The sequence below is a fragment of the Pan paniscus genome, chromosome 13 (assembly GCF_029289425.2).
Source record: "Pan paniscus chromosome 13, NHGRI_mPanPan1-v2.0_pri, whole genome shotgun sequence".
NCBI lineage: Eukaryota > Metazoa > Chordata > Mammalia > Primates > Hominidae > Pan > Pan paniscus.
The window spans coordinates 39,774,842-39,795,597 of NC_073262.2; the positions used below are offsets into that span (position 1 = coordinate 39,774,842).

At 37.2% G+C, this 20,756-nt stretch overlaps 1 protein-coding gene and 1 non-coding gene across 4 annotated transcripts in view; both read right to left on the bottom strand.

The window, feature by feature from the left end:
- RAB3GAP1 (RAB3 GTPase activating protein catalytic subunit 1) overlaps window positions 1-20,756 on the bottom strand; it is a 118,261-nt gene that overhangs the window by 13,491 nt on the left and 84,014 nt on the right. For all 3 annotated transcript variants that reach the window (XM_055108546.2, XM_003822807.6, XM_003822808.6), the window contains exons 18-19: window positions 6,290-6,427; window positions 2,923-3,150 (exon numbers count right to left, since the gene is read on the bottom strand). In XM_055108546.2, the coding sequence (XP_054964521.1) occupies window positions 2,923-3,150; window positions 6,290-6,427 (366 nt within the window). The remainder of the gene's footprint in view (window positions 1-2,922; window positions 3,151-6,289; window positions 6,428-20,756) is intronic.
- Window positions 20,078-20,205, bottom strand: LOC112439180 (small nucleolar RNA SNORA40). The gene has a single exon (XR_003027479.1). It is a non-coding gene; the product is annotated as a small nucleolar RNA SNORA40 (small nucleolar RNA).

Here is a 20,756-nt window from a genome sequence, read left to right on the forward strand (position 1 = left end):
TTCTCTTGCTAATTACACTAGCTAATACCTGCAGAACAATTTTGATTGGCAGTGGAGATGTCAGGCATCCTTGCTTTGTTCCTGACCTTAGTGACCCTAAGGCTTCCCAAATTAAGATGCTGTGTTTAGGACTAAAGTTTCTATATATTTTCTGATTTTAAGGAAGTAGCCATCTATTCCACTCTTTTCCCAAGAGTTTTAAGTTAAATTTATCAAAAGTTTTTTCAGCATAAATGGAGATACAATTTTCTACTTAAATCTATTAAGGAAGCAAATTATATAAACAGACTTCTAAATAATCATCCTCATATTTGATCAACATGTATTATTTTCTTAAAATGATATTAGAGTCTGTTTACTTCCGATTTTGCATTAAATTTCTTAAGTATTACTGGTCTGCTATTTTTAAAAATATGCTATCTTTATCAGGTTCAGGTACCAATGTTATAGTTGCTTCACAGAAAGAAGTTGGAAATTTTCCTCCAATTATTATGTGTTGAAATAATTTATGTAGCATTGGAACTATATGGTTTCTTGACATTTAGTTGAATTTCCCTGTGAAACCATCTGGGCCTGGTTCTTTTTAATGTGGCAGTTCCTTGATAATTGTCTCTATGAAAATTTGTCTGTTTATACTTCCTGTTTTTACTGGGGGTAGTTCTGATATACATTATATTTTTGGTAGGAATTTCCCTAGGAAATTGTCTAATTCAACTTGATTTTCAAATTTACATACACAGAGATGTGCAAAGTAGTATTTTTAACACATTTCCTCTGTATCAGTAGTTACTAATATGTGCCCTTTTTGTCATTTATTATTTTATTATATATATATATGTGCTTTCCCTTTTCTTGATTAAATTAGCTAATGGCTTCTCTATTTTGTTGATTTTAAAAGAACTAGATTGAACTCATTAATTTCATCTGTTTTGTGTTCTCTACACTCCTTTTCATTTGCTTCCTTTTGTTTTCTTTTGATTTGACTTTTTTTCTAGGGTTTTTAGTTAGGAATTTAATTCATTTATTTTCATCCTTTTGTTTTTACTGATACAGGGCTATGAAAGTTCCTTTCATCAATTTCTTAAGTATAGCCTGTAGGTTCTAATATGCAGTGTTTTCATCCTCATTGTTTTTCAAAAGTTCTGTACTTTCAATTTGTATTTTCCCCTTTCACCCATATTGTTTAATAGAAAGTTTGTATTCCACTAATTTTCTAGCCTGAGTGGTAGGCTATACCATCTGAGTCTATGTGAGTACACTCTATGATGTTCCCATGATAACAAAATTGCCTAATGAGGAGCTTCTCAAAACGTATCCTCTTTGTTAAGCCATAGGGACTGTATTAGTTCTGTCTTAGTATTCTGATTTTTCTCCTTAAAGGAAACTAATGAATTGAATATTCTGACTTTTCTTATCTTTCATTTATACTACTTTCTCTTCAATTCCTTTTACTCCTATATCTCATTTTCATTTTCTGGGCTCTTTTCCCACTTTTCTTCAATGCCCTTTATAAAATTTAAACTTGGGCCTCTTGTAATTTAGTCTTCATTTTTTATATGGTTTTCTTTTTTCTTTTACTTCTATCCTGAGCTAAATCAGTTGTGGTTTCATTTCTTTGTGGGGTTTTTTGGTCCATCTCTGTTCTTGATTTTAGTATTTCTGATTAAACATGGTTTTTTCATATCCTCCTTAACTGTTTGAGGATATCTGATTCAGTTTGGAATGTTATGTTACAATTTTCTTCTGCTTTGTGACTGATTTTCTGGGAAATATTTTCCTTACCTGAAATGAGCTGATTTGCATTTTCTGTTTTGTAAAGTAGTTTTATATGGATGTGGTCTGTTCTCTTCTATTCCTAGTAATATCACAAATAGCTTCAAAGTGCCCTCTTCTGAAGTTTCTTTAATGGATAGAGGGAGATGAGGGAGGCTGGTTGTCTTGTTTTTCTTTCATTTCTGCAAGATCCTTAATTTTCCCCTCTTATTTCCTTTTTCTCATCATTCCCATCCACTCCTTCTTTGTATATCTGATTTTCTCCAAGGCTCCATTTCTAGCCCTGTTTACATTCAAGTCCCTTCCCTGTGGCAAGTGCTGTGAACTAGCAAACCCTACCTGTGTTCAGTGTTTTGGCATGTAGTGTTAGGCTCTCTCTTTCTGGGGTGACTTTGTGTTTCATCTAAGTCTTCTGTATCTCTTGGCTCTTTTTCTTTTCCTGCCCCCTACTCACTATATCTGCAAAGACTTAGAGCAGTGGGAGCTCCACTGGAATTTGGCTTATTTCTCTATTTACTGTTAATTTGAAGGTCATTGCAATTTCTATTTCTTAGTAATGCTGAATGCATGGATTTACTTATTGATTTCACGGGATTTTCTTGGGGGGGTGGAGGAGGTAGGAAGGTGTGCAGGGCAATTAAATATCAGGCAGGTGCCACTATATTCTCCATAACTCCAAATGTTTTTTAATAGCTGCTGTAAAGCTGGCCACTAATGGATATACCATAATTTATTGAACCAAGTCCCTGTTGTTGGAAACTTTGGTTGTTTCTACTTTTTCACTTAAGAACTTTGTTGAACATCATTTATATACATAGATCTTTGTATATTTCTCATTATTTCCTTAATAAATGTTTTGGTGATAGAACTGCTAGCTCAAAGGACATACCCATTTTTAACACTTTTAACATATACTGTGAGACAGTTCAATGGTAAGCAGTCTGTTTAAACTATGCATGCCTATTATTTGCCCTATTTGCAACTAGTTCTAGAATCTTAAATGTGAATAGTAGATATATAAAACGCTCATTGAATTTCAATGCTTTGCACCTCAAGTGTGTCCAAAACTCTCACGTCTATGACAGTGAGTTCCTAAATCATAAGAACAGTAATTTGCATTCTAGTATTAGAGACTCAAACCTCAATTACCTTTTCTGCTTCCCGTGTATCATCGAAGAGTCTCCTTTGCCTTCTAGCAGGAATTGGCTTAGCTGTTTCCCAGGCTTCTACCCACATATTGCTTGGAATCTTCATCCGGGCACTCAGTTCTCCTTTCAGCACCACGTTGCCCTTTTCATCAATCACCTCCTCTTCAATATAATCCCGGGGTGAATACCACCTCACAAAATCTTCCAGGGAGCAACCTGGATTAGCTGCCTAAAATAAGACAAAAAAATTCAGCAGAGTCAAATGAAAATCAACAGTTACTGATAAGCCTGTTTGCAAAATTGTATTTTCAAAAAAAGCCTATCTAATCTTTACAATCTAATATGTAAAATGAATTTGGATGTCACCTTTAAAATAGGTCAGATGTTAAAGTATCAAAAGCATTTTATTTTTATTTTCTCAGCTTTAAAGAAAAAGAAAACATTTTCATTTAATGAATTTGGATATAAAAACTCGATGTAAAGAGAAAATCATTTCTTAAACACATTATGTGTTATATAACTTAGTAATGAAAACACTTTCATTCAATGAATTTGGATATAAAAACTCGATGTAAAGAGAAAATCATTTCCTTAAACACATTATGTGTTACACAGCTTAGTTTCATATTACAGTATAATAACTACTCAATACTAAGAAAAGTAAAAATTAAATAATACACCACACGATCAGAATAACACAGTGATGGAAAAGTTCTGTTCTTCTTTTCCTCAATAAATCAATACTGGTTCTGCAATAAATGTCAGCTAACTTCAAAACTGTTCTATTCTGCCATCAAATTCTTGTACTTTATATAACAAATTACCATCAAATTAATTGGTTTTGTGCTGTTAACGAGTTGGAATTCAAACTACTGTTTTTCAGGCTTCTGGAACCAAACTGATTAAAGTTTTACTCAGTGGATAGTTCTATAGAATTAATGATGATGTATGCCAAAAACCTTTCAGTGATTCTAACTTCAAGCTTGGAAAAAAAGACGAGGCTTCCCAGTGTTTGTGGTAAGGCACAGAGGTCTTTCTACAAGTGTTCCAGTGATGTACTAGTAGAGTCCTAAGGATGGGCATGAAAACTACCATGATGAGAATGTTCTGTCTTAAATGTGAAGAGTAAAACTACCAGTTTCTCCTCACTGGGCTCAAGGGCTACCAGCATGACCATCCCTACCATCTTAGGTTATACCCCTAAGGGCATATCCCCTAGAAGATCCTTCACTGACTGTCAACAACACAAATGTAAAAGGGTTATGATACGGTCCATGGCAAAAGCAGTGGGTCAAGATTATTTCATGATACTGGGTGACTCAGGATTCATGTACAAAGATCTAGATCTTAATCAGTCAACATCATACCCACATGAAAACATCGTAGGAAACCAGAGGCCCAGAGTAAAGAGCATAAACTTCAAAAGAAAATAATATTCACTCATACACTATAGATTATATTGAAGAAAGGCATTTCATACCAAAATTCTTCTTTCTGGTTGTCCTTACTATACTAGGCTGAACATAGCTACCAAGAGAAGGCCAAGGTTCATTTGAGCTTATCTTCTCTTTACTGTTAAAGGTATGTACCACAAGGGCATGCTCCAGAATCCACCCTCTCCTTCTGGAACTCTGAGGTGTAGGTGTAGGTGCCCAGGCACATATTAGTATGCTTCCAATGCTCTGGGGACTCTCAAGAGCCCCTAACTCATCCCTATACAAAAAGTAAAGGCAACCATATCTATTTTAGAATAACTACATATTTCCTTAAATGTATTATCTGATTTCTACATATGGGTGTATATGTAAGTTGACTATTTAAATTACTGTCTATTTTCTGGTTAAAACAATGTCATGTAAGATTTGCAGGTACCCAGGTTAGCCCAAAATAGTCTAATGAATCACAGTTTTGCTGAAGTGCAGTGTTAGAGGAACTATATAGAACTTTACCAAGAAGGAGTAGTATGTTTCCATGGGGAAAAACTTTCGTAGTTCCTATTTGGAATGTCCTCCCGTGCATGCCTCTGCAAAGACACTGCAGCAGGACAGGGAAAGATGACTCTGAAGGCAGCTAGAGGTCAGATGGAAAATTACTGCTGCGGAGGCTGGTATTTCCTGCTGTGCACACACACCTTAAGCCAATTCCCTTCTCTACCTTTTGGTTTGACATGTGCCCCAAGAGCCAACTGGCTTCTCTTTATCCACTGTACCAACTATTTGTTTTAAAGCAACTCCTCCGTTTCTTGTCACATGGCAGTATAGAACTTGCAGATTTTCTGTATCATTTTAGTCTCCAAGGAAAACATATAGCTCTTAAGAGGTTCACTAAAGATGTTTTTCATTTAGAAAAGATGGGTAAAATAAGCAGGAAACAAAAGGCTCCCTTTTATTGTCACTTAAATCTGCTAGCAAAAAAGGATGAAAGTGGCATAGGTGTTTGTGGAGTGTTTATGTTTAAAAATAATACACAGGTGTTTCAGAGAAAAATCAAACTCACACTGGCCTAAACAGTACAGAAGCAGGACTGGGTAGGGGATATGGATTGGCAAGGTGGAGGCCACCACAGGTTAAATAAAGAGGGAAGTCTGGGCCTGGGGATAGTTCAGAGTATCAGCAGTAGGAAAGGAAGCCCTGTAGCCCATGGGGCTACCCACTTGGGGTTTTAAAATATACGTGGACTTGCCTTTGCTTTCAAAAATAAAAGTCCTTTCCTCATTACTAGTTTTTAAGCTAATAAGCCAAATGTCACCATTCCCTGAATCCTGTATGTTCGAAATACAGACCTGTATCTAACCCTAAAATATTCTTCAGATAGCAAATGCCTACTCATCTGAAATAGTGACTCTTCTGAGAAACCTTTCATGACCTACTCAGCAGAGTCAGTCTTTTTGACCCTGCCTCCATAAGAGAACTCATGACAATTCCTTACATATCTCCTCCCACAACCTCAATCAACTGTAACTGAGGGTAAACACTGTATTTCTTAACTCATCTAGTCACAGTGCAAGGTACACAATAGGCGCTCAAAAGTTCGTTGAGTGAAGTGACCCATGTTAAATCCTAAGTTTCCTAAAAGTCTTCCGTTAAATTGGCTGAACACAAGCAAACCACTCCAATTGACATATAGAAATGATTCTATTCTCAACTTTCAACTATTAATAATACTAGATCTTTGCTTTTTTTAAAACTTAAGAAACAAGTTTGACTATGTCCTCTGGGGGGATGGTGGCAGAGTGTTGAACTACTAATGAAATCCAAACACTTAACAAAAAGACATTCAGGCCTTTATACCACTTTACGGAGTGATTTTCACAGTTTCATCCCAGAATAGCTCAAAATAGACCCCAGAGCTCTGCAAGTGTGACCCACCTTAAAAGACTCCATATCTGAGAGCAGACAGGCACTCTGCATGCGTGCTCGGAGGTGAGCCCCTTCTGCCGATGTACCTAATTTAGCTAAAACTTCAGACTGCTCTTCTAGCAGATCTTCTGTCATAGGTGCTGGTTCCTGTGAAGCACAAAAGGACAAGGCTCATAAACAGCCCTTTTTAGAAAAAGAAGTACCATAAAAATAGAATAAAGACAACAGTCATTTCAGCTATAGCAGTCACAAGATGAGTATTTTTAAAAGTTCAGAGAAATGCGTAAGTTTTTTAGAACTTACATAAAAAAGGTAACAAATTAAGAAAAATAAATACCACTTTCAGGCCTCCTCCCCCTCACAGATAAGATTACCATGTTTCCTTTGACAAGGATTGATAGTAAAAGACAGAGGAATTTGGGTCCACTGAGCAACATTTTCCTGCCTATTAGTGATAAAGAAATGAAGTCCTAATGATATTATTATATATGTCATCACTAGCTACAACAAAATTTTAATTATAAGTAATAGAAATGGTTTGATATAGAAATAATTGCTCTAACAGGGCCAGGCACGGTGGCTCATGCCTGTAATCCCAGCACTTTGGGAAGCCAAGGCGGGTGGATCATGAGGTCAGGAGATCGAGACCATCCTGGCTAACACAGTGAAACCCTGTCTCTACTAAAAATACAAAAACAAAATTAGCCAGGCATGGTGGTGGGCGCCTGTAGTCCCAGCTACTCAGGAGGCTGAGGCAAGAGAATGGCGTGAACCCAGGAGGTGGAGCTTGCTGCAAGCCGAGATCGAGCCACTGCACTCCAGCCTGGGCAACAGAGCGAGACTCTGTCTCCAAAAAAAAATTGCTCTAACAATGATCATCTCTGGTTATAGAACTATGAGTTTTTATTTTTTCTCTACAATGAACATGCATCACTTTTAATTATCCTGCAAGTACCAAGCAAGAATCTCACACTGAGATTTAGGGTTGAATAACAACCTGTAACGTAGTATTGTATAACGTTTAAGAGCTTGGGCTCCAGAAACTATATGCTATGTGCTTGAATCCCAGCTTTGTGACCTTGGGCAATCACTCAACCCTCATTGTGACTCACTGTTGTGAAGAACAGATCCTGGCACATGCTCGATAGATACTAGCAATTAAAGATAAAATACTTAGGTTATATTATAGGCTTCATACTTTCTCTTTGACTAAGGGTCAGTATCCTTCTCAAAATATTTCAGTCAAGTTCACAAATTATATTCAATCTCTCATGAAGGAGTATACTCAAGAGCAGAGGCCTTCATTCTTTCTATTAAGAAGGGGCTACATTTCATTGGCCTACAGCCCTGAAATCACAGGATGGGAAGGAAGGAAATAGATACTGAGAGGACACTGACTATCTCTCCCACTTGGAAATTTGAGCCACTTATAAATGGAGAAGAACATGATAAAGAGGAGAATAAGCAGCAAGTTGCATGTGGGCCATACATTTTCACATATACTGTTTCTGAATATGCCCAAAGCATTCTTATATTCGTGGACCCATGGGATCACTGAGAGGGGTAAGGGAATTTTGCAAGTGATGAAAATGAGGTGCAGAGATAAAGCGCCTTGCCCAGGATCACCAAGTCGCAAAACTACCAAGCAGCAAACAGAATCTAGGACATCAGTTTAATGCTGACTTTAAGAATTACTAGCTTGAGGCTGGGCGTGATGGCTCAAGCCTGTAATCCCAGCACTTTGGGAGGCCGAGGTGGACGGATCATTTGAGGTCAGGAGTTCGAGCCCAGCCTGGCCAACATGGCGAAACCCCATCTCTACTTAAAAAAAAAAAAAAAAAAAGATACAAAAATTAGCCAAGCATGGTGTACACCTGTAATCTCAGCTACTCAGGAGGCTGAGGCAGGAGAATCGCTTGAACCCAGAAGGCAGAGGTTGCAGTAAGCCAAGATCACGCCACTGCACTCAGGCCTCGGTAACAGTGAGAATCCCGTCACCAAAAAAAAAAAAAAAAAAAAAAGAATTACTAGCTTGGTTCCAATCCACTGGGTAAGGACATTTTCTTCTAGCCCTGGCTCTAGTATATTGGGGTAAAGTCTTCAAACTTTTTCTAGCCATGTATTTTATGTTGTGACCTAAGTCTACATAAATGGAACACAGAAGTATGTTTGAATTCTTATGAAGCAACTATATAAAGTCATTATTTTTCAGTGAAGAGGCAACTGATTAATGGCACATTTTGAGCTAACTTCTAAAGCTTGAAATTACATTGGTTTCAACTGGGATCATTTTGAATTCCAACCATTTCATATAAGTATACTTATAATGATCATAATTCAAATAAAATTAACCTTAAAATAAGAAAGTAAAATGGACTAAAATTTTGCCTAGATTTACCTAAAGGCAAAATATAAAAATTAATTTCTAAATACATAAGATGCACACTGAAAGAAGAGTAAGTCAGTCCAGATTTAGACTATAAATTCAAATGTGAAAATTCAAGCATCTGAAATGAGAGAGGGAGCAGAGCCTTTTGAAGAAAAATAAAGCACTAAATTTAAAAAGTATTATTTTTGTTTCAGGAAAGAAGAAGCCTGAGCTTCCAAAATAACTTTTTCAGACTGTTTATTAACCCAGTCAAACCAAGAAAACAAATGTACAATTAGCTTATTAAAAATAGGGACTCCAATCTGGGCAACAAAGCAAGACCCTGTCTCTACAAAAAATTAAATAAGTAGCTGGGCATGGTCGTGGGCGCCTATAATTCTAGCTACTCAGGAAGCTGAGGTGGGAGGACCACTTGAGCCTGGGAGATTGAGGCTGCAGTGAGCTATGATTGAGTCACTGCACTTCAGCCTGGGCAACAGAGCGAGACCCCGAGTCAAAAAAAAAGGGGGGGGGGGGGAGGGGACTACTATTAATTAAAATCTGGAAGGAGAAAGGATACAAAAAAATTAACTTTTGCTGAACACTTACATGCCAAGTGTTTTCGAATATGGTATGTGACTTAATCCTGAACAAACTAGAGTAATACAAACTATTATTGCTTTTTAAGAATTCAGTATTTATTTATTTATTAAACAGATGAGGAAGTAGGGTTTTAAAACTGCAGAAGTGTTAGAACAAGATAGAAACTGTCGTTTTTCCTTTGTTAAAAGATTTTTTTTTTTTTTTTTTTGAGACAGAGTCTCACTCTGTCATCCAGGCTGAAGTGCAGTGGCGCGATCTCAGCTCACTGTAACCTTCACCTCCTGGGTTCAAGCAATTCTCATGCCTCAGCCTCCCCAGTTGCTGGGGCTACAGACATGCACCACCATGCCCAGCTAATTTTTGTATTTTTAGTACAGACAGGGTTTCGTCATGGTGGCCAGGCTCGTCTTGGACTCCTGACCTCAGGTGATCCACCTGCCTCGGCCTCTCAGAGTGCTAGGATTACAGACGTGAGCGACCTCACCCAGCCCTAAACAACTTTTTAGAAGTAGAATCAACAAACAATAATTTAAAGGCACATTTGATAAATTTTCGTGTGTGTGTGTGTGTGTGTGTGTGTGTGTGTGTGTTTATACCCCCTTGAAATAATCACACAATCAAGATACTGAATGTATTCATCACCTCAGAAATTTCCTTATGCTCATTATTTTTGGAATGTTTATCAAGAGTGAATGGATAAACAAACTGTTGTATATCCATGCAAGGGAATACGACTAAACCTAAAAATGTGTATGAACTATTGATACATACAATACGTGTGAATCTCAAGATAATTATGCTGAAAGAATGCACACAAAAAATGTTATTCCATTTGCATAAAATTCTAGAATGTGCAAATTAATCTATTACTGTTTTTTAAGATGAGAAAAACAAGGCTCAGAAAGGAAACATAGCTTGTATTAGCAATGCTGTTAATAAATGGTGATGCAGGATATTAATCCAGTTCTGCTACATCCTAAAACCCAGGTCTATACAAGACCTCAATACCAACTGCATTCGCCATAGCAAGATTAGAACAAATATTCATTTGGAGTCAGGGGCGGTGGCTCAAGCCTGTAATCCCAGCAGTTTGGGAGGCCTAGGCGAGCAGATCACTTGAGGTCAGGAGTTCAAGACCAGCCTGACCAAAATGATGAAATCCCATTTCTATTAAAAATACAAAAATTAGTCAGGCTTAGTGGCGGGCACCTGTAATCCCAGCTACTCAGGAGGCTGAGGCACAAGAATCACTTGAACTCAGCAGGCAGAAGTTGCAGTGAGACAAGATCATGATCGCACCACTGCACTCCAGCCTGGGTGACAGAGCAAGACCTTGTCTCAAAAAAAAAAAAAAAAAAAAAGAACAAATATGCACTTATACACTTGGTTTCTAGCATTAGAAGATTCTGTTCTAATACTAAAATTTAATCATGAGAAACCTAAACTCTGACTTACTTTTAAAAAGGTATAATAAAGCAAATAGCATATGGGCTATCAAAAACAAAACAAAAACCAAAGCTAGTAAATTATACCTGGTAAATAAAGAATATAAGCATGGATAATAAAGTTAACAGAATCCATGTTTCAAATTATTATTTATTTCACTATACCTGGTACTTTATTAAAATTCATGACTATTAAAGCATATTATCATATACCACACAAAATCCAAGTTGAGGGCTAGAACAGAAAGCACACAACTCCTTGTACAAATATTATAATTCATCAACCCATTTCAGAATATAAAGACTAGTTGCAAAAACTAAGTAATCCTTGCATCTTGACGGGCAATAATAGCCACTTATATAAGAAAATGTTCTCAGAAGAATAATAGCTAAAAATTAAGTGTTTATTTTGAATTAGACATTATGTTAATCACTCATCAGGTACTATTTCATTTAAATGATGTTAAGAAGTACTATGAACTTATAGTTGAAAAAACTAAGGCAAAGAAAGATTAAATAATGACCCCAATCCATACATATGCTAAATGGTAGAAATGGAATTTGAACTCAGGCAATCTAACTCCACTGACAGTATTCCTAACTATCATGCTGTGACTCCTTATAGGTTTGGTAGGCTTAAAGCAAACGAAATAAAAACTACATAAAATTAGAATAATTACTAGAGGTTAAGAAGTGTGTGTGTGTGTGTGTGTGTATGTGTGTGTGTGTTGGTGAGGGGTGGTATGAAGAGAGGTTAGCTAATGGATACAAACAGATAGAAGGAATAAGTTCTAATGTTCAATAGTAAAGTAGGGTAACTATGGTTAACAACAATGTATTGTGTGTTGCAAAATAACTTAGGAGAAAAAATTTGAAATGTTCCTAACTCATAAAAATGATAAATAAGTGACAGATTTATCAATCACCTATCAAGGCGATTGATACCCCAAACACCCTGACTTGATCATTATGCTTTCTATGCATGTAACAAAATAGCATATGTACCCCATAAAAATGTACAAATATTATGTACCAATAAACAAATTTTAAAGAATAAATACTAAAAATATTAAGCAAAACTCTGTTAGTATTGACTTAGCAAATGGCAAATAAACCACTGTTACTCTACAATAGCACATTTTCTAAAAGAAAGTTCAGGATAATAACTTTATTTCATCAACAGTAATTTGTCAGTACAACCATCTTGTGTGCAATGGCAAATTAAGACTCCGTAAGAGGAAACTGGAAAGTTCAGAGGCAAGAGAGAATACTGCATTTACAACACAAGAACCATTTTTCTTTACAAGAAAAGAATCATTTTTAGGACTTGGAAATGAAAGTGTGATAAATCCCCCAAAACAAGGAAACACAAAACACAAATGGCAAATGGAATAAACAAAAATTTGTCAAAAGATTCTCCCATAATGCTACTGACAGTGGCAGCAAAAAGTCAAATGCCTAGGCAGATAAGAGGCAGGTCCTCAGTGAAATCTGACCTTCAAACAAAGATAGTTTAAAGCCTGAAAGCCATGGTACAAGTTCTGGGTAAATCCACAGACTGGATTGAGAAACTCTCTTCCTACTTGGCATGCTTTCCTCTGAGTAATCCTCACCCTTCACGTATTTACATACACCTATCCTTCCCTACTTGGTTTTATACATTGTCATGCCCCCCTTTGAGTGGTGCCTTTGTTTTAGCCCATTTTGCGTACTCGCAAACCAATCAGCAAGCACTCCCCATTCTGAGCCCATAAAAGCTCTGGACCCAGCCATACTTAGAGAGAAACCACCCGACTTCAGGTGGGAGACCACCCTCGCAGCCCCTTTTGGCTGAGAGCTGTTTCTGTCACTCAATAAAATTCTTCTCCACCTTCCTTACCCTTTGATTGTCAACGTAAATTCATTCTTCTTGGATGTGGGACAAGAACTCGGGACCCACTGAATGTGGGTACAAGCTGTAACACAGGTGGGTTAGGGCACGCTTGAGTTAGGGCATGCTCAGCCCAGCTGAGAGCTAAGCTGGTGCACAAGCCTGGTGGACAGAGCACCTCCTGCGGCAGGCCCAGGGCTGAGTGAGGCCTGGGCAGAAGCATCGCCAGCCACAGAGGGCCCCAGCGGGCAAAGTGGCCAAGAAAATTCCTGTGTCACTATGCAAAAAGATAAAATGTATGAACAAACAGTGAAGAGGCAAGAGTTAAGAGAACATATTCAGGAATTATGACATCTGAGTCCCAAATGAAGGAGACTGCTTAAAATGTAACATGTTAGGGCCGGACACGGTGGCTCATGCCTGTAATCCCAGCACTTTGGGAGGCCGAGGCGGGCGGATCACGAGGTCAGGAGATCGAGACCATCCTGGCTAACATGGTGAAACCCCGTCTCTACTAAAAATACAAAAAATTAGCCAGGCGTGGTGGTGGGCACCTGTAGTCCCAGCTACTCAGGAGGCTGAGGCAGGACAATGGCATGAACCTGGGAAGCGGTGCTTGCAGTGAGCCGAGATTGCGCCACTGCACTCCAGCCTGGGGGACAGAGCAAGACTCCGTCTCAAAAAAAAAAAAGAAAAAAAAGTAGCATGTTACAGAAGAAAGGTTGAATATCAACTACCTATGCTGCTAATAAAACAAGTTAGAAAAATAGCAGATTAGTTCTAAGGAAAGTAGAAGCAAAGAAATAATAGAAGAAATCAATGAAATAGAAAACAAAATCAACAGAGAAAAATCAACAAAACCCAAAGTTGTTTTTTCAGGGGAAAGATTCATAAAATTAATAAAACCCTCTTATAGATCAGGAACAAAAGAGATAATATACCAAATGCCAATTTTAAAAATTAAAACTGCAATATCATTATAGATTCTATAATCATTAAAAAGATTATAAAAGAATACTATGAAATAATTTATGCCAGTAAATATAAAATTTAGAAAAATAAAAAATTACTTGAAAAACACTATTTGCCAAAGTTGATACAAGAAATAAAAAATAAGAATAGTTTTTTATCTATTAAAGAAATCTAATTTAAAAGTAAGTCTATATTTGAAAATATTTCTACAAACAAAACTTCAGATTCTGAGTGGTTTCACTGGTGAATATGTTCAACATTTGAAGAAGAAATAAAATCTTATTTATACAAATTTGTCCAGAGAAGAGAAAAAGAGGGGACACTTCCCTGACAAGGACAACATAATAAAGGTCAATACCTCTGACATATGAATATAAAAATCCTAAAAAAAAATAAAATAAAATCCAGCTGTATAAAAAGGGAAAGCCCAAGTGGGATATATATCAGGAATGTAAGGATGTTTTAATACTCAAAAATCAGTCAATGCAATTAACCACATTAATGGAATAAGGGAGAATAAAATAGGATTACCTTAATATACAGGAAAACATTTGATAAAATGCAATACCTGTTCATGATTAAAAAAAACAACAACAAAACTCTAAGCAAACTAGGAATGGAACTTCCTTAATATGATAAGTGATATCTGTATCAGGTGCCTTCAATGACTATCATATGCTTTCTTTCTGAGGTTGGGAACAAGAGAATAATGTCCAGTATTCAACACTGTACTGGAGGTCCTAGCCACTGCAATAAGATAAGAAAAGTAATTCAAAAGCATAAAGATTGCAAAATCAGAATTCAAATCATCTTTACTAAAAGACGACATGATTGTGTATGTAGAAAACTCCAAATAATCTCTAAACTACTAATAAGTCAATGTAGCAAGATTGTTATATCCAAGGTCAATATATAAAAATCAACTGTTTATATCTATCAAGGGAAAAAAATTGGAAAATGAACTTTTAAAATACCATTTATAAAACCATTTAAGAAATTACAAATACCTTGGAAATATATCTAATGAAAGATATGTAAGACCTCTACATTGAAAGCTAAAACACTAATGAGATAAATGAACAGAAACTTTAAATAAAATTGAAGATATTTAATGGACTCAATATTAAGATGTCAATTCTCCATAAATTGATCTACAAATTCAATGCAATCTGAATTAAAATCCCAGCAAGATTTTGAATATGTGTTTGTTTATAAAAATTAACAAGCTGATTCTCAAATTGATATAACAATGCAAAGGCCCTAGAATAGCTAAGATAATGTTGAAGAGTAACAAAGTTAGAAGATTTACACTACCAGATAGACTTATTATAAAGCTACAATAATGATGACAGTACATTATTGGCACACGACAGAGACCAATGGAACAGAATAAATAGTCCAGAAATAGACCAAAACACATACAGTTGCTTGATTTACATCAAAGATATCACTGCCACTCAATGGGAAAAGGCAGATCTTTTCAACAGTGGTGGTGGAACAATTCAATCTCCCTATAGAGAAAAGAGAATCTTAACCTGTTCCTCTTACCAAACAATTAATTTGAGGTGGGTCACAAACAAATGATATAGGTAAAACAATAAAGCTTCCAAAAGAAAAGAAAATATCTTCAGTACTTGGTAAAGAATTCTTAAGCAGAACACAAAAAGCACTAACCACATAAGAAAAACAAGGATAGATGAGACTGTATTAAAATTAAGAACACCTCTTCAACCCAAGGCATCATTAAGAAAGTGAACAGACCAGGTGCGGTGGCTCACACCTGTAATCCCAGCACTTTGGGAGGCCCAGACAGGCAGATCACGAGGTCAGGAGTTCGAGACCAGCCTGGCCAACATAGTGAAACCCCATCTCTACTAAAAATACAAAAAATTAGCCAGGTATGGTGGCACACTCCTGTAGTCCCAGCTACTCGGGAGGCTGAGGCAGGAGAATCGCTTGAACCCGGAAGACTCAGGCTGCAGTGAGCCGAGACCACACCACTGCACTCCAGCCTGGATGACAGAGTGAGACTGTCTCAAAAAAAAAAAAAAAAAAAAAAGAAGAAGTAAGTGAATAGATAAGCAACAAAATATTTGCAATACAAGTATCTAAGGACTCATATCCAGAATATATGAAGAATTCCTATAAAGTAATAAGAAAAAAAAAGACAACTGCTTTAAGAAAAAAATAGGCAAAGGCCTTGAACAGGCTTTTCACCAAGAAGATAGACAAATGGGCAATAAATATATAAAAATCTGTATATGCTTCAGGAAAATGTAAAACCACAAGATCCTACCTCCTACCCTTCAGAAAGGCAAAAATTAAAATGACCAAAAATATCAAGTGTGCAGAAAAGAGTTAATATTGCAGGTCTGAGACTGCCATTCTTAGAAAGGCCTGCTTGAAAGTTGGCCCTTGGCTGGCACCTGAGAACCTGGATTTTGAGAAGGTTCCCACCATTCCCAGAACTGATAAAAATGACTCACTATGCCTAAACAGTTTGTGCAAATAATATGGTTTATGTTGAACACCTACTTTCTTTATGGGAGTCTAGATTTTGGTATGGTTAACCCTATGCTTAAGCAAAGGATGCCTACTTGACCAGCCCCTACTGATAACTCCCACTGCTGTGCCTCTAACAAGCTTCCCAGGGAAGACAACATTTCACACATGTGGTCACAATTTGTTGCAACAGGAATTAAGTGCACTCTGTGTAACTACACTAGGGGAAGCTTTTTGGAAGCTTAAACCTCATCTCTTTCAAACTTCATCCCATGTGCCTTTTCTCTTTGCTGATCTTCTTGTAATAAATTATAGCCACGAGCATGATTATGGGCTAAGTCTTATGAGTCTTCCTAGAAAATCACTAAACCTGGGAGTGGTCTTGAGAACACATCAAATGGGGAGGATTCTGTAGAATAACTATACTACTATAAATTGTTGGTGAGAAGGTTAACTAGTTCAACCACTTAGAGAGACTATTTAGATAGATCTACTAAAGCCAAAACATATTTGCACCATATAGCCCAATAACTCTACTCTTAGGAATATATCCAAAAGAAAATGAGTGCCTTTGTCTACCAAAAGAAACAAGAATGTTCACAGCAGCTTTATTCATATTAGCCCAAAGTGAAAACAACCCAAATACCCATCAACAGGTGAATGGATAAACAAATTGTGACAAATTCATAGAATAGAATACTAATAACACATGCACAAACACTGAAGCCTGCAACAACAAGGATGACTCTCAAAATCGGTAAATAAAAAAGCTCAATGGTATATAATGTATGATTATACAACGAAAGAGTACACAATGTATGATTACATTTATATACAAAAGAGTAAGCAAAGCATGCCATTTAAAAGGTTCAAAAACTGACAAAGCTAACCTATGGTGATAAAAGTTAAGAGAAAGAGTTGCTGGAGGGGAATCCTGGGCTTCACTATCCAATACATCTGGCTATTTAATTTAAATAAATTAAAATTAAAAATTTAATTCCTTAGAAACATTAGCCACATTTCAAGCACTCAGTAGTTACATTTGGATAATGGCTATTGTATTGAATGGGAAAGACAGAGAATGTAGAGAATTTCCATCTTCACAGAAAGTTTTATTTATCAGCACTGTTCTAGGATGATGGGAATTTTCTGTATCTTGATCTGGGAAGTAGTTATATGCATGTATCAATATGAAAAAACTCACCAAGCAGTATACTAAAGATTTGTGCACTTATTTTTTTATTTTTATTTTTTGAGACAGGGTCTTGCTCTGTTGCCCAGGCTGGAGTGCAATGGTGCAATCATAGTTCACTGCAACCTCTGCCTCCCGGACCCAAGCCATCCTCCCACCTGAGGCTCCCAAGTAGCTGGGTCTACAGCCATACACCACCACGCTCGGCTAATTTCTGTATTTTTTGTAGAGACGGGGTTTTGTCATGTTCCTCAGGCTGGTCTTGAACTTTTGAGCTTAAGCAATCTGCCCACCTTGGCCTCCCAAAGTGCTGGGATTACAGGCGTGAGCTACCATGCCCAGCCAAGATTTGTACACTTTATTGTATTAAGTTATAACTCAATAATTAAGTAAATACATGAACATATGTTTTTAAAATGACTAGCAGAAAACATATACAATATATATAACTGTAGATTCACATCTAAAATATGAAGAATTCATATGAATCAATAAGAACAGGAAAGCAACCTAAAAGAAAAATCATAGGTGATTCACAGGAAAGGACGGCTAACGAACATATTAAAAGATGCTCAGGTTCATGAAAATTCAGAAAAATACAATCTAAAACACTGAGATACTACTTTTGACCATCATGTTAACAAAAATTTATATGGTTGGTAATACCAATTGTTTATAAGAAATTGAGGCTGGGCACAGTGGCTCATGCCTATAATCCCAGCACTTTGGGAGGCCGAAACAGAGGATTGCTTGAGGTCAGGAGTTTAGGACCAGCTTGGGCAACATAGCAAGACTCCATCTTTACAAAAATTTTAAAAGTGAAAAAATCAGCCTGGCATGGTGGTGAGCACTTGTAGTCCCAGCTACCTAGGAGGCTAAGGTCAGAGGATCACTTGAGCCCAGCAAGTCAAGGCTGCAGTGAGCCATGATCATGCCACTGCATTCCAGCCTATGCAACAGAATGAGATCCTGTCTCAAAAAAAAAAATCCATAAAACCATGTATTAATATGTACACACATATATGTATTATACATCAATGCAGAGAAACAGTTATAAGAAATATAACCCAAACCAATAATACTTGTTAGTTACTTCAAGGAATGCAAGTCAAAATTAGTGGATGGTGGCTTTCACTTTTTATTTTTTTGAGACAGGGTCTTGCTCTGTTGCCCAGGCTGGAGAACAGTGACACAATCATAGCTCACTGCAGCCTTAACCTCCCGGGCTCAATTGATTCTTCTACCTCAGCCTCCCGAGTAGCTGGGACTACAGGTGTACGCTACCCCACTCGGCTAATTTTTTTTTTTTTTTTTTTTTTTTTGGTAGAAATAGGGTTTACCATGTTGCCCAGGCTGGTCTTGAACTCCTGGGCTCAAGCAATCCGACCCCACCTCGGCCTCCCAAAGTGTTGGGATTACAGGCATTGAGCCTCTTTCATTTTTACTAGATTACAATTTTCACAATAAAATGTTTTCAGGCCGGGCACAGTGGATCATGTCTGTAATCCTAGCACTTTGGGAGGCTGAGGCAGGCAGATGGCTTGAGTTCAGGAATTTAAGACCAGCCTGGACAACAGGGCAAAACCCCACCTCTATAAAAACCACGAAAAATTAGCCAGGCATGGTGGCATGCACCTGTAGTTCCAGCTACTTGAGAAGCTGTGGTGGGAGGATAACTTGATCCCAGGAGGTCAAGGCTGCAGTAAGCTACAGTCATGCCACTGCACTCCCACCTGGGTGACAAAGAGAGACTCTGTGTCAAAAAAAACAACAAAAAAACAAAACAAAACCCTTAAAAACAACTATTGCTGCTGTTGTTGTTGAGTTATTGCTGTTCTACATCCTAATGGTGTATATGACTTCAAACTATATTTTTGAACAGATAAAAGCTAATCATATAATTGAAGGATATTTACTTTTGTTCTCTCTATATATTTTTGGATTTTTTCTTTTTCTTTAAGTCAATAAATTTTTATTCAAGGAATTCCATGTTGTGATTTCTTCCACTGTCCATCAAGGTCACTTCAGATCCTCTAAAGAGCTGGAGTCAAAAGATTTATCTTCAAGTTAACCTTTTTTAATGAAACTGATGCTTATTTTAATCCAGCTGTCCTGTTAGCCCATAATTCTTTTATTTTGGCTTCTGTCATCTCCTTTTAATATGGATATACTGATGAAGTCTTCAAAATTCACCAAGAATCTTTGGGATCTAATTTCTTCAACCAATTTACTTTAGGGTCCTTTTTACTGTAGGTGGTGGATCTGCCTGGTTCTCAATTTGACACCCTAAGCGATCATACTCAAGAATAGTACAGATGTGTGGAATACGCCAATACCTTTAACTACAGACATCATGTTCTCAAGATAAAAGCCTTTAAAACAAAAAGCCATCGTAGGTATCAAGTCAACATGAAATTGGAATGCAAAATTAATACTGCTGAGGATTTCCTTCATATCCCATGCTGTTTAACTATCTCTTCCACAGTCCTAGAATCAATCTTTTTTAATTAAGAGACAGGGTCTGTCTTTGTTACCCAGGCTGGAGTACAGTGGTGTCATCAAAGCTCAGTGCAGCCTCCAACTCCTGGGCTCAATACTCTTGCCTCAGCCTCCTCTTCCTGAGTAGCTGCAACTACAGACACATGCCCCAATACTCAGCTAATTTTTAAATTTTTGTGGAGATGAGGTGTTTGTTACTTTCTTATACAGGCTGGTCTTGAACTCCTGGCTTCAAGCAATACTCCCACCTTGGTGTGGGGCTTGCAGGCTTGAGCCATTGTGCCTGGTCTGGGACCAACCTTTATGGCTATCAATATTCCCATCAGTTAACTGTCTCAGGTATCATAATATCCCTTCTTATATGTATCAAAACTCATACTGAACAATGAGTTCTGGGTTGCAAAAGAGGATTTATTTTTTGCACCTATCCATAAGTCTTTGTCCACAAGTTAAACAAAAACATACATAAGTGCAGTCGGATTTTCTTTTTTAAACATCTGAGCATTCACTGCTCAGTTTATAAATCACCTTATATATGATGACGTGATCTACTTAAACTTCAAAACATTTCTCAATTACAGAAATGGCAAACCTAAAAGCCCCAAAAGTTTATTTAGATTTCTTTAATCTTTAAACATAGACTTTGTCCAATCTTTTAAAGGTCCTTGATTAAATCAAGACCACATTTATCTATGTCATTGGGAAATCCTTACCTTTAGTTTCTTTAAACAGTCTATATCTTTATCTTTAAACATAAACACTTTTTTTTCTTTTGAGACAAGAGTCTTGCTCTGTTGCCCAGGCTGGAGTGCAGTGGCACGATCTTGGCTCACTGCAACCTCCCACTGCTGGGTTCAAATGATTCTCCTGCCTCAGCCTCCCCAGTAGCTGGAACTACAGGTGTGCGCCACTGCGCCCAGCTAATTTTTGTACTTTCAGTAGAGACAGGGTTTCACCATGTTGGCCAGACTTATCTTGAACTCCTGACCTCAGGTGATCTGCCCACCTCAGCCTCCCAAAGTGCT